The sequence below is a fragment of the Nannobrachium achirus genome (assembly GCF_963921795.1).
Source record: "Nannobrachium achirus genome assembly, chromosome: 17".
NCBI classification, from domain to species: domain Eukaryota; kingdom Metazoa; phylum Chordata; class Actinopteri; order Myctophiformes; family Myctophidae; genus Nannobrachium; species Nannobrachium achirus.
The window spans coordinates 39,423,621-39,436,032 of NC_137824.1; the positions used below are offsets into that span (position 1 = coordinate 39,423,621).

Below are 12,412 nucleotides of genomic sequence, written 5' to 3' on the forward strand. Positions count from 1 at the left end.
AAAGTATGTCAAGGGAGTTGGGTTTGACAAAGTTCAGAGGTGATAGTAGACACCCATATGAACACATTTGTGAAGAAAGCTAGTGATTTAGATTTAGTTCCCAGATTGATGTAGCAATAGGCTAACTTTCCCTTACTAACTGCTCAACTCAACTCCATCGCGGGAGTGTCGCTGCTTGACCAAAAAGAACAGATCTACAAGCTGAGAACGCGCGTTAGCGAAGCGCCCTAACGCGTTGTCAGCTTGTAGATCTGCGTTTTAAAGCTAGGCGACACCGTGTACATCGTCCAATGAGATTTGGTCTTATTGAAATGTTTACCTCTGGTGCCCCGACCCTCAGCAGACTGCACGAAACCACTCTCAAAGCACACAGACCGTGCGTTGCATCGCACCCGAAGGGCAGAAATATCGATGTTCTTCTATAATTCCGGATTTAAGTGGGTTCATGTGTGGTTTGGTTGATAAACAACATCTTTGGCCCTCGCCCTGCTGCTGTGGGCTAACATGGCGACTTTGGTTGCTAGCTTGCTATCGTCTTCAGCCAATCAAGGCGTGGAATAAGCAGACGCGGACCAATCACCGAAGACGTTTTTGACACGTGGAACGCATGTTTTTGTTTGGTAGCTGATCTGCGATCAGTTTATCACACCAAACTGATGCTTAACTGCTGCTGTAAATACATGTTTCGAGGCTGATCTGGGTTCAGTTGGTCACATAAATGAATGTTTCTTTACTCATATATATAAAGTAGTTTGAGGGATTTTATAAGATGCTCACATGTAGCTTTGACGTCTACACAGACCTACACTAAGATGAATTAAGTAATTTATTTAAAACATTTTAATTTATATGATTTAAAAAAAACTTGTTGTGTTTACGAATCCTTGGTCCACAGAGAAATGCATCCAGGGTTACACATCGAGCCCGGAGAGCTCTCATCCTTGTAGCAGGATTATAAACCGAGTCCAGAGCTGTCCATCGAGCAAACATGGCGGATGACAAGGTGAATCCTGTGTTTTGACTTTTAAAACTGCTTTAATTAAATTAATTTCACGTGTCCTGTCAGCTGACAGTAGCGTTACTGGGTTCGCCAGCTTCCTCACTGTGGAAGATGTTGTTTTTGACCCAGAAAATAAGTTTAGTCTGGAAGAAAATGTCTTTTGAGAAGCACAGTCCTTGTGCTGATAGCTTCTGTGAACTAACTGGTTAACTAAGGTTAGATATGCAGTGTCAGTGATTGTATCAGTGGGCTAATAATCACCATCTCGTATGAATGGATGTTTTTAGGATCCTCTAAAACAGCTGAAGGATCTGGCCCTGCTCAAGAATCAGTTGGAGGAGATTCAGAAGAGAGTGGAGAAGGAGGTTTCTGTAGGGGTTCCTCAGGTTGGTTGGTGCTGTTTTAGCCATATACTCTATGGGTTTTAGCCCTGAATACAGGACGGTCATATATATGACCGTCCTGTATTCAGGGCTAGTGCTGTTTGTTCTTAATTAGCCTATATATCCTTATATTATTTATTACTAATCTGTCTGTGTCCCTTTTATGCCCATATACTCTATCTGTGTCCATATTTTATGCCCATATGCCCATATATGGAGATCTCTGTATCTGCCCATATGCCCATATATGGAGATCTCAGTCTGTGTCCCTTTTATGCCCATATATCTGCGTCCATTTTATGCCCATATGCCCATATATGGAGATCTCTGTATCTGCCCATATGCCCATTCTCTGTATCAGTCTGTGTCCCTTTTATGCCCATATACGGAGATATCGGGCGGCCGAGCGTCTAGTCGGCGACCTGGCCAACTCGGGAACAATGTAAATAGGGAATGAATGCCCCGCCCTTTAATGCAAACCCCATTATACCTGTTGTCATAGGATCCGTTTTGACCATCTGTTTGCGTGTGTCCATTTATGCCCATATATGGAGAGATATGTCTGTCTACGTCCATTTTCTGACATATATGGAGATCTCTGTAGGACCTGGTTTGACCATCTGTTTGCCTGTGCCCATTTATGCCCATATATGGAGTTTGCGACCTGGCCAACTCGGGAACGATGTAAATAGGGAATGAATGCCCCACCCTTTAATGCAAACCCCATTATATGGAGATCTCTGTATCTGTCTGTGTCCCTTTTATGCCCATATACTCTATCTGTGTCCATATTTTATGCCCATATATGGAGATCTCTGTATCTGCCCATATGCCCATATATGGAGATCTCAGTCTGTGTCCCTTTTATGCCCATATATCTGCGTCCATTTTATGCCCATATGCCCATATATGGAGATCTCTGTATCTGCCCATATGCCCATTCTCTGTATCAGTCTGTGTCCCTTTTATGCCCATATACGGAGATATCTGTCATGGAGATCTCAGTCTGTGTCCCTTTTATGCCCATATATCTGTCTGTGTCCCTTTTATGCCCATATACGGAGATATATCTGTCTGTGTCCCTTTTATGGCCATATACGGAGATATCTGTCGGGTCGAGGCAAGGCCCCTGTATTGCCCATATATGGAGATCTCTGTATCTGCCCATATGCCCATATATGGAGATCTCAGTCTGTCGGGTCGAGGCTAGGCCCCTGTATCTGCCTGCAGTGATGTCACAATGACTCAGTGCTTGCGCCCGGCACTGCAGTGATGTCACAATGAGTCAGCGCTTGCGCCGATTTTGCGCCGATTTCCGCATAAGGAGATTCCGAACGTTTCGCGCCGGTTAGGGAAAACCGCGCGTCGGGTCGGGTCGAGGCCCGGCACTGCACTCCATGCCGCGGCGGGGAACGCGCGTGCCGAATCTGAAGCCGGTGGGACGAACGGTTCTCGAGATACGCGGATTACAAACACACACGCAGAGACTTCTCGCATTTATAGATAGATTATTTGACATTATACTGGGTAAAAAGCTTAGTGTTCTAAATGAGCTGCATAAACATTGTTACAAAACAACACAATTTGTGATATCAGTTAAATCGAGAATGAGTATTAGTTGGTTTTAAATTATGATTCGCATTTAATGTTACTAGTGTCAAAAAGAATTGATGTGGTTCAGTAATGCAGATTGATTTAAACAAAACGTATTCAGTACGTGTTATTTCATTTGTCCTTTGTCTTAGAAATATTTTAATGTGGCTTTGTTTGTGTTATAAACATTATTTAAAGAAAATCTGTCTTTGTGTACACTTGTGTGTAGTGTGTACCATGCAGCATTAAATCTTTTGACCATTTAATGTAATGTTTCATAATTGTTTTCTATAATCCTCATTAATTCATTAAAACAATAATACAGTTCACTGTCTGGCAATACTGATCAGTTCACAAATAAAAATACACACAATGTCTTATATATACTGTGTATGTTTGTGTTTCAGGGGGGCTCTGTGTTGTGGTCTCCATTCCTGAAAGGGTTTCTGGCTGGTTATATGGTCGCCAAGCTCCGTTCTTCTGCCATTGCCGGAGTGCTGCTGGGAACAATGACTGGCATGTACGCGGCACAAAACTATCAAGTGCCCAACATTGAAAGGACCATAAAAGACTTCTTCGATAACTTGAAAAAAGGACCGAAGTAATTGTGGAATGACTGCTAGCATTCATCTCACATTTCAACTATGGTACAAGAACCTTGATGTATTGTGAAGACTGGAATTTGGTTATTATGATTGAACTGGAATTTTATTTTGGGTGTCAAAATGAGAGACTGGATTGCTTTTATTAGATGTTTATTAAATTGTATTTATGGTTATCAATGTCATAAATTCATGTAAGGTACCAGACTTTGTGCCTGCCTATAAGATCTAAAGATTATTGTTCAGAGAGTTGACTGCTTGCCTTAGTGTTGTTGCCTGGCATGGTCATCTAACCCTGTTCAAGGCTGTAACAACCTGCAAATGCTTCATATTTTCCTACCATTCAGCTCAATCATCCCTATTGAAAGAGTTGCATATCAAAACTTTATATTTGAAAATGTTTGAATTTCGATGACTTGAATTAGCTGTGATATGAATATCTACGAGTTCAGTTTTTTTGCACTATGAAGTTCGCAGAGTTCTTGAGGAATTATTGAACTCCTTGAGTCCCAGAATGATTGTTGTCCCGAATGTGGGGCTCAGTTCCCCGGTGAAACGCAGGAGGCAGTGGCTGAAGGGCCTTAATTGGGCGTTCCTCCTTGGGCTGATGGTGATCATCTATGGCTCCCATGCGCCACTCATTGCTCTCACCAAGGTGGACGCTAAGGTCCCGTTCAGCCCCTCTTCCTGCGTCATTATGATTGAGTTAACCAAGCTGCTGGTCTCGCTGGCCACCCTTCTCCTCAGCGGAGACGCAACTTCGTCGTGCGCTCGATCGTCCCCGGTCCTCGTGGCCCCCTACGCCGTCCCTGCCCTCCTCTATGCTCTCAACAACAACCTGGTTGTTCTCATGCAGGCCTACATGGACCCCAGTTCGTTCCAAGTCCTTAGCAATCTGAAGATCGCCTTCACCGCCCTCCTCTATTCCCTCTGCCTGGGCAAGAGACTCAAAGGCGTTCAGTGGTTGTCCCTGGGGCTCCTCATGGTGGCGGGGGTGTGCCACAGTCTCAGCAGCCTGGACCTCGAGGACCTCGAGCGAGCCGAGGCCGGCACCAGTCTCTATATCACGGCCTGGGGCCTTTTCTTGGTGATGACGTACTGCTTCGTTTCAGGGCTGGCCGCCGTCTACACCGAGAAGGTGCTGAAGAGCCAGCGGCTGCCCCTCAGCTTACAGAACATTTACCTGTATGTGTTTGGAGTGGCCATCAACGTGTTCTCCTATCTGTCCAGCGTAGCAGGCGACCAGGGCTTTCTGGAGGGCTACTCGGCCGTGGTGTGGCTCATCATAGCGGGGCAGGCGGCCAACGGGCTGCTGATGTCGGTGGTGCTGAAGCACGGCAGCGGGATCACCCGGCTGTTTGTCATCTCCTGCTCCATGTTGGTCAATGTTCTGTTATCCTGGGCTACCTTGGGACTGCAGATCACTCCTCTGTTCCTCCTGTCAGTTTGTATGATTGCTCTGGCAGCGTACTTGTATTATAGGTAACTCTATTAGTTACCACATGACCTGCCTATTGCTGCTTGCTGGTGGTTTGTATACTCTTAAAATCCTGAATGTTAATTTAACTCTGGGAGTCGGTGTGCAAATGGATAAATGAACACTGAGGATTTTAGTGTGTACAACAGTTTTCTCCACTTGAACTTAAAGATCCTTTTGTTTATCATATTTTTTGAGTGGTTTCTATTTTGCATTTCCTTTTTAAATTTGTCATTTTATTTGCAATGGTTTGTTTCACATGTCCATAGCTATGAAAGGCAGTTACTGATCAATGTCCAGACCCCATAACATGCATGTTTTTCACAACACATTCTTTAAACGTGCACTGTCTATATTTGCCTTATTTTGGTCAGCTTGCACCAATGTAAACAATTTCAGTGTTACTGAAGTTAAAGCTGCAATCTGTGCATTTCATGTCCTACCCGGGATTCAAACCTGGTTTTCCCGCATGGAAGGCCACATTTCTACCACTGGACATTTTGTGGAGACATGGGAGATTGCCCTTATGAGCTTCAGGTAGAACAAAAAATAAATAAACCAGGGTCACAATTTCTCATTGGAAGAGTGGAGAGTTGTGCTAGTTATTGTGTTCATTCTGTTCATTAAACTAAATCCCAGATGGATGCTTTATCACATCTGGGGTTATGATTGATATGGCTGCCCTGTTCATTTCAAGAAGTGTTAATGAAAGTGTTATTAAATGTTTAAAGTAATCAATAAATATATTCTCAAAAAATATTTATTTCAGAGAGATTACATTTTGTTTGTCATGACATAGGGAAGCATCACATTCAAATTTTCATTGTTGTTGAGATGATGATTCAGTCTTGTGGTCGCCTTGTACAGCCAGAGCATCCTTTAACTCTCCCAGAGCTATAAGAGAAAGGGGTGAAAATGATGACGTGTACATTAATTACATTAAGGTCCATTTATTTTACATACAGAGGTTGTTCTAGTGTAGTTATAAGATGCTCTCTACTGGTTTGTCAGCTTAGTTTAGGCACCACTGATGGTTCTATTATACTGTAGCAGCCAGGGGTTTTCAACTGGAAGGTATTGTATTGCATGTGGACAATTTAGAATTTGGACCATGTGGACCATGCATTTTGAGTGCAATCTGTATCCATGGTGGTCCCTAGCTCACAATCAGTTAAAACCCCCTGCCACAGTACTGTAGGCTATATAGCATGCCATTTGACAAAGGTGCTACAGCACCTTTAACCACTCTCAACCAAGCGTCCCCATTTTGTTTTTTGAATTATGTAAATGGGGCATAAGTGGGCCATTTAGGACTAAAAAGGTTCTCATAATATGATAACAAGGAACCAATGTTAGTGCTATTTCTGCAAAATTAGTGTCTATTGTTTATAATGCCTGCAGACTGACCCGCACGGAGCTGTTTGTTGTCAGCCTGTAGCTGCTGGTTCTGGGCAGACAGGTAGACTGCATCCTGCACGGCCTCCAACAGCAGAGTTCTGTACCTGCAGCGGTGGGAAAAGCACTCAAATGTTTTACTTAAAGGGATATTCCACTTTCAAAAAACCTTTGGTCATTGTATCGCCTATTCAAGCTTTTGTGAAGACCCTGGACAGAATTGAATTTGCTTGATTAAATATTTTTAGATATTTGATATAAATGTTATCACACTGCCCATCGAGGGCCCCTTCCCATACAAACCCATTGTGATGTGTATGAAATAAAAAATGTACTTGAAAAATTTAAAATATACTCATTATGCAGAATGTCCCGTTTCAAGTTTTCAAATGTTTACAAATATTTTGAAAATTGCAGATCTACAAGCGCACCATGCATCCCCGCGTCGCATTTGTGAGCTTGTAGATCGTCTATTTTCAAATGGACGGAATGTACTGTATATAGGGCCCGCGTCGCATTTGTGAGCTTGTAGATCGTCTATTTTCAAATGGCCAGAATGTACTGTATATAGGGCTGAAGTGGTTAATGTATGTTTTGTAATAATAATCAATCTACAAAGTAACTAGTAACTAAAGTTTTCAAGTAAATGTAGTGGAGTTGTAGGCTACAATATTTGGATCTGATATGTAGTGGAGTAGCATTAAAAGTATTGGTAAAGTACCTCAAAATACCTCAACATTGTACCTAAGTACAGAACTTAGTGAATGTACTCAGTTACTTTACACCACTGTGTACCTGCCCTCCGACAGCCTCCTCTGCTCCTCGCTCACCTGACGAAACACTCTGAACACCTGGTGTGGAAAACAGGCGTACACAGGTCAATGGGTTTACCAAACGTGTATTACAAATGTATTGTTCATGAGAAACGCCAAATTATATCATAGCTACTGTTTCTTCCGCATTATTTGAATTCCCAGCATTTAAACGTATCTGTTGCACTGCCTCAAAGGGATATTTCATTTCACTTTAAAAAAAACATTGGTCATTTTATCAGGCTAAGTTGTTGCTTGGTTCAATATTTAGATACTGTATTTGATATTAATTGTATCACTCACGCCCCCTTCCTATACAAACCCATTGTAACCTCAAACTCCATTTTAACCATGATAGATAAGATTCATCGAAAGCCTGATTAGACAATAAAAAGACAATTTTTTTAAGTGATATATCCCTTTAAAGGGAAAGTAATAGAAATAGAGAAGATGAGGTAAGGTCACTATTTACAGATACATGCAATTTTTTATATATCTCAATCGTGACTTTCTTGTAGTTCTTTAAACCAGGGGTAGGCAACCTTTTTTTTATCCAAAGAGACAATTTTGGCACAAGAATTAATAAAAAAAATATCTGTCTGATTAGAAGTTAGAAGAGCCACAGGTTTGCCTACCCCTGGTTTTAACCAACATATTATACAGGGTGAACTCAGTGCACTGCCAAGCAGCCATACCTGGAGGCTCTCCTGCCTCAGACAGTGTAACTCTTCCTGATGTCTCCAGTATTGATCCTCCAGGTCCTTCTCAGTCTGCAGGCCATCAGAGCCCAAGGCTTCCATCTGCAGCACCAGAACCCGTCTCTCTCTGGTCAGCACCAGCAGTTCCCTCTGGAGGCCTTCCACCTGACAGAAAATATAGTCGTTGTCGGGTGGAAACCTTGTATGTATTTTTTTTTTCTTTTTTTTTTTGACAAACGCATCATCGTCCAGGGGAGGGTGTGGTTGTATCACCTTTGCTGTGACTTTCCACTGTGTTTGTATCGTTTCAATTCACCATTTACCACTTTGGTTGTTGCGTTCCAAAAGAGGCAATGATTAACAGGAAAGTTCCTGAATTACGACACCTACAGGAATCTAGGTAGTGAAAATAGCCGAATGTGTGCTTGTAGATCGGCTATTTTCATTAGTTTTGTGCAACAGTCTTGTATGATGAAGAAGGGCTTTGCTTTACGAAAAAACATACACATTTAAAACTTGGAGTTTTCTGCCCGACAGTGACGATATGGAGACAAAAGTGTTTCAGCTTCCCCAGATTACACAGATGTACAATGAAATGTGATGTGTATGAAGTGTGATGCTTATTATGGTCTACTGGCACCTGTTCCTGTGACCGCTCATTCTCCATCCTCTCCACCTCTTCTTGAATCAGTTTATCGTGATCCTGCTTAAGCTGCCTCCTCCGCTCTTTTGCCTTGCTGTATTCTGACTGAGACTAATTGTTATATATCATAACAGATTAGAAGTGCAAATACAGGACAATTATTATTTAAGAAAATATGCTATGTAAATTGTATTTAATAGCATGAGTTACAATTCTGATTGTATACAGTATAAACATCTTTAGCAGGGTTGAATTTGTAAAACAAAACAAAAACAGACATTTTCTTAAGCCCTATCATTCTTTGCACAATATAGTGAAAATAGCTGATCTACTGTACAAGCTCATAACGTGTCGCATCCCGTTGTGAGCTTGTAGATACCGGTATGCTGTTTTCACTATTTTTGAAGAAGATATCAAAAGCAGAGGCATGGATCTCCCCTCCAGCCTGATCATTAGATCCACCTTACCTGTTGTGAGAGGTCAGATTTCTCTGTGGCAAAGTCATGTTTTGCCATTTCCTCTCTGAGAGCCTCCCTAAGCTGCTGAATTCTGGCTACTCTCTCCTGGACCTTCTCCACACTGCCTTTTCCCTCTGTAAAGAAGATCAACAGCTCAAACACTTCATCACATGGCCACTTCGTCTACCAAAGAGCTGTTGCTCTAAGCCCTATCATATACTTAAAATGTTTTTCAATAGAACATTTCTATGAGCTCGCAATGCATCTCATTGTGACACATTGTGAGCCTATAGATCTGTTAGTTACATGCCCAAAATAAGGACACCGGGTTGAAAGTGTCTCATTTCCACATAGCCACGTATACCTCTGATGTGGTCTTGCATTTCCCGTCTCAATTGTTCCTCTAAATGTTTCATCCTGTCTGAGGTCTCTCTGTTGTCAGTGCTGTGATCACCAGGAGGAGGGGGTGTGCATCCCTGCCAAATCAATAACAATACACACGTCATTATGGCTGGTCAGAGGGCACTCTATCAACAGAATGAGTTGAAACACAATTTGACTGCAAATCCAAACGATGTACATAATGCACCATTATTCTGTCTTTTATTTTCTCCGCCTTTTCCCTTCTCTTCTCCCATGACTGATTTTTCACCATCTGCTGATGGGGAGATCAGATCATACAATGCACTTCAGCAATAACAATATCAAGCTGTTCCTACTGCATGGATGGAGCCATATATTCAGTAAATGACCTGGAGATTGTTGATCAGTTCCGCTAGCCTGTGGGTGTTGTTCTGCACACCACCTTCCCCCTGAGACATTTCTGTTCTCAGCTCCAAGATGTCCTTTCGGATCTCTAGCTCGGTTGACCTTGGACACCAGCGTGTGTGGGTTGTTTTAGTCATGAAACCTCTCACCCTCTGGGCCAATTCCAGGCCAGAGGGGACCTCATCCAAAAGACCTGGGGATTTGATGGGAGAGACCAGGCCAATTCCATTTATTTGCTCATCAAACAAGTCTATGAATCTATCTCTATCGATGATAATCTGCATCACACATTTATACAATATGTAGAGGGGGTCCCTGCTCTTTCTCATCTAAGGGGTCCTTGGCCTGAAAACGTTGAAGACCCCTGGTGTAGAGGGTGGTTGGGCTGGTGTGTTTGACCCCTTACCTTGTGGTTGAATACAGCAGAGGAACGCTGTCTTGCTGTTTCCTTTTAATGCATCCATCAAGAGGAAAAGGAGGAGCTTGTCGCTTGTTGTGGCTCCAGATTGGATTTGGTCCAGTACCTTTACTAGCGGGGAGACACTGCGGAGGGTATAGATAGATAGATAGATAGATAGATAGATAGATAGATAGATAGATAGATACCTTTATTATCCCAAGGGGGAAAATGTGTTGCCCAGAGGCAGCACAGCAGTATAAGGTTATTTACAAAGTTACAGAGAAGTATGAAAAAGATAAAAAGAAAAAAACAAGAACAGAGTACAGAGTACAGTAAGTACAGTAAGAGCAAGGTACAACAGGAAAGGGAACGAATAATATATATACATAAAGTGTCTTAAAGCACGACTATCAAAAAATAATACAGTGCACAAAATCAAAGTGACCATAACGTCAATGCTAGTTAGTGCAACAAGTATCTCTACATCATGTCAAACACAAGCAGACATACTAAAAGAAAACTACTAACACAACCTAATAGTGCAGTGTCCAAAGGTCAGAGCGATAAAAACAACTAGCAAAAAAAAAATCGAACCTCTGTTCGAAGTGGAGCTGTGTGTGTGTGTGTGTGTGTGTGTGTGTGTGTGTGTGTGTGTGTGTGTGTGTGTTGTGTGTGTGTGTGTGTGTGTGTGTGTAGCACCTCTCTGGTCACCCAGGATCATGTGTACCGATTTTTGTGACATTTGAAGAAAATATGTAGGAAAAGGTGCAAAAAGTGTGTTTTGGAGAAAATTCAAGATGGCGGAAAATCTATCCTGGCGCAAATGGGCGTGGCCTATATGGGGAGATGCGTCTTGACCCAAGGAATCCAGGGAAAAAAGAATTTTAATTTTCCGATCTACGGTTCAAGAGTTACGGGGCAAAACGCAAAGTGGCCCGTTATAGCGCCACCATGAGGCCGAGTGATGTAATTATTTTTGGATTCTTTCTTAAAATCATTATGAATCTCCTCTCCGAGGTTTGAAACTGTAGCTCCTATGGTTTACGAGAGAAAAATACTTGAATGTGAGTTTTTGCAATTCCCATTATAAGTCAATGGGGAAAATTAATTCACTAATAAATTAATATCAATTAAACTATAGAACCTTTCTCTTAGCAAGTTACTAGCACACGATTCCCGAGTAAGCCGGTCGATTTGACATATGGCGCGAGTGTGTGGTGCAAAAACTGTGGGAGGAGTAGCGTGCCAAACTTTGAGGCTACAGACACGGACGGACGGACGGACGGACGGACGGACGGACGGACGGACGGACGGACGGACGGACGGACGGACGGAGACCCACACACACGGCCACGTATAGGGAGCTTGTGTTCCACACAGCTCCAAAAACAAGAAAGGGTGATGCGGCAAGACGCACAAAAAACACCCTCCCTGGAAGGTCCTTAGAGGTCAAAGTCAAAGTCAGTGCAGATATACAGTAGTTCCAGTAAGGAAAAAAAGGCTACCGTCGTCCTACGTTAGGAAGGTAGTCCTTGTCAATCCTTGTAAAGCTTCATTTATACTGTTGTATGGCAGTTGAAAAAATACCTCCACCAGTTATGTCATGGTTTTAGGAGAAGAATGTTAGATCATTTATCCTGTATACCTGTATCTGTTGGATACTTAAGGGGAAGACCACCCATTTTCAATATTGAACTATGTCATTAATATACCTTGTGTGGAAATAAATAAAAAGTCCCCCCCTTCAGTACACCGAGATGACATCACACCGGTGTGATTTACAATACAAACCCCAAAATCAATCCTCCAGTTCTAGGCAACACAGAGGGGGGGAACCTTTTTTTTAATTTCCACACAACTCCTCTAAGGTATATAATGACATAGTTCAATATTGAAAGTGGTTTTCCTGTTTAACATAAGTGACCAGCGGTGGAAAAACTACTCCAATGTTGTACCAATACAAGTATCAAGTATCAATACTGCAAAAAGTAAAAGTCAGGTATTCAAAATTTACTTGACTAAAAGCACAAAAGTATTGCTATCTAAATGTACTAAAGTACCAAAAGTAAAAGTACTCATTATGTAGAATGTCACATTTCAAGTTTAAAATGTATTCAAATCTTTTGAAAATAGCCGATCTACAAGCTCACAATATTGTGACGCATTGTGAGCTTGTATAGATC

The 12,412-nt window shown here is 42.1% G+C and overlaps 2 protein-coding genes across 3 annotated transcripts; both read left to right on the plus strand.

The window, feature by feature from the left end:
- The first annotated feature begins 346 nt into the window (after positions 1-346).
- LOC308301504 (SLC35A4 upstream microprotein-like) lies at positions 347-3,635 on the plus strand. 2 transcript variants are annotated; one of them, XM_080745504.1, is made up of 4 exons: positions 347-437; positions 896-1,003; positions 1,288-1,386; positions 3,384-3,635. In XM_080745504.1, exons 2-4 carry the CDS (start codon positions 989-991, stop codon positions 3,579-3,581), a joined length of 312 nt encoding a protein of 103 aa, XP_080601630.1. In that variant the 5' UTR covers positions 347-437; positions 896-988; the 3' UTR covers positions 3,582-3,635. The 2 variants fall into 2 exon arrangements, with proteins under 2 accessions (XP_080601630.1, XP_080601629.1); XM_080745503.1 differs by lacking the exon at positions 347-437 and having other exon boundaries at positions 845-1,003.
- Positions 3,636-4,082: 447 nt separating this feature from the next.
- On the plus strand, positions 4,083-5,735 carry LOC308301503 (putative UDP-sugar transporter protein SLC35A4). The gene has a single exon (XM_080745502.1). The coding sequence runs from the start codon at positions 4,093-4,095 to the stop codon at positions 5,062-5,064; it is 972 nt and encodes a 323-aa protein (XP_080601628.1). The 5' UTR covers positions 4,083-4,092; the 3' UTR covers positions 5,065-5,735.
- The last annotated feature ends 6,677 nt before the right edge of the window (positions 5,736-12,412 follow it).

Bases quoted from the DNA above. Each gene is read 5' to 3' on its own strand.
- LOC308301504 (XM_080745504.1), top strand. The intron at 1,387-3,383 runs GTTGGTTGGTGC...TTTGTGTTTCAG, and splicing joins TTTCTGTAGGGGTTCCTCAG to GGGGGCTCTGTGTTGTGGTC.
- LOC308301503 (XM_080745502.1), top strand. From the start codon at position 4,093: ATGATTGTTGTCCCGAATGTGGGGCTCAGTTCCCCGGTGAAACGCAGG.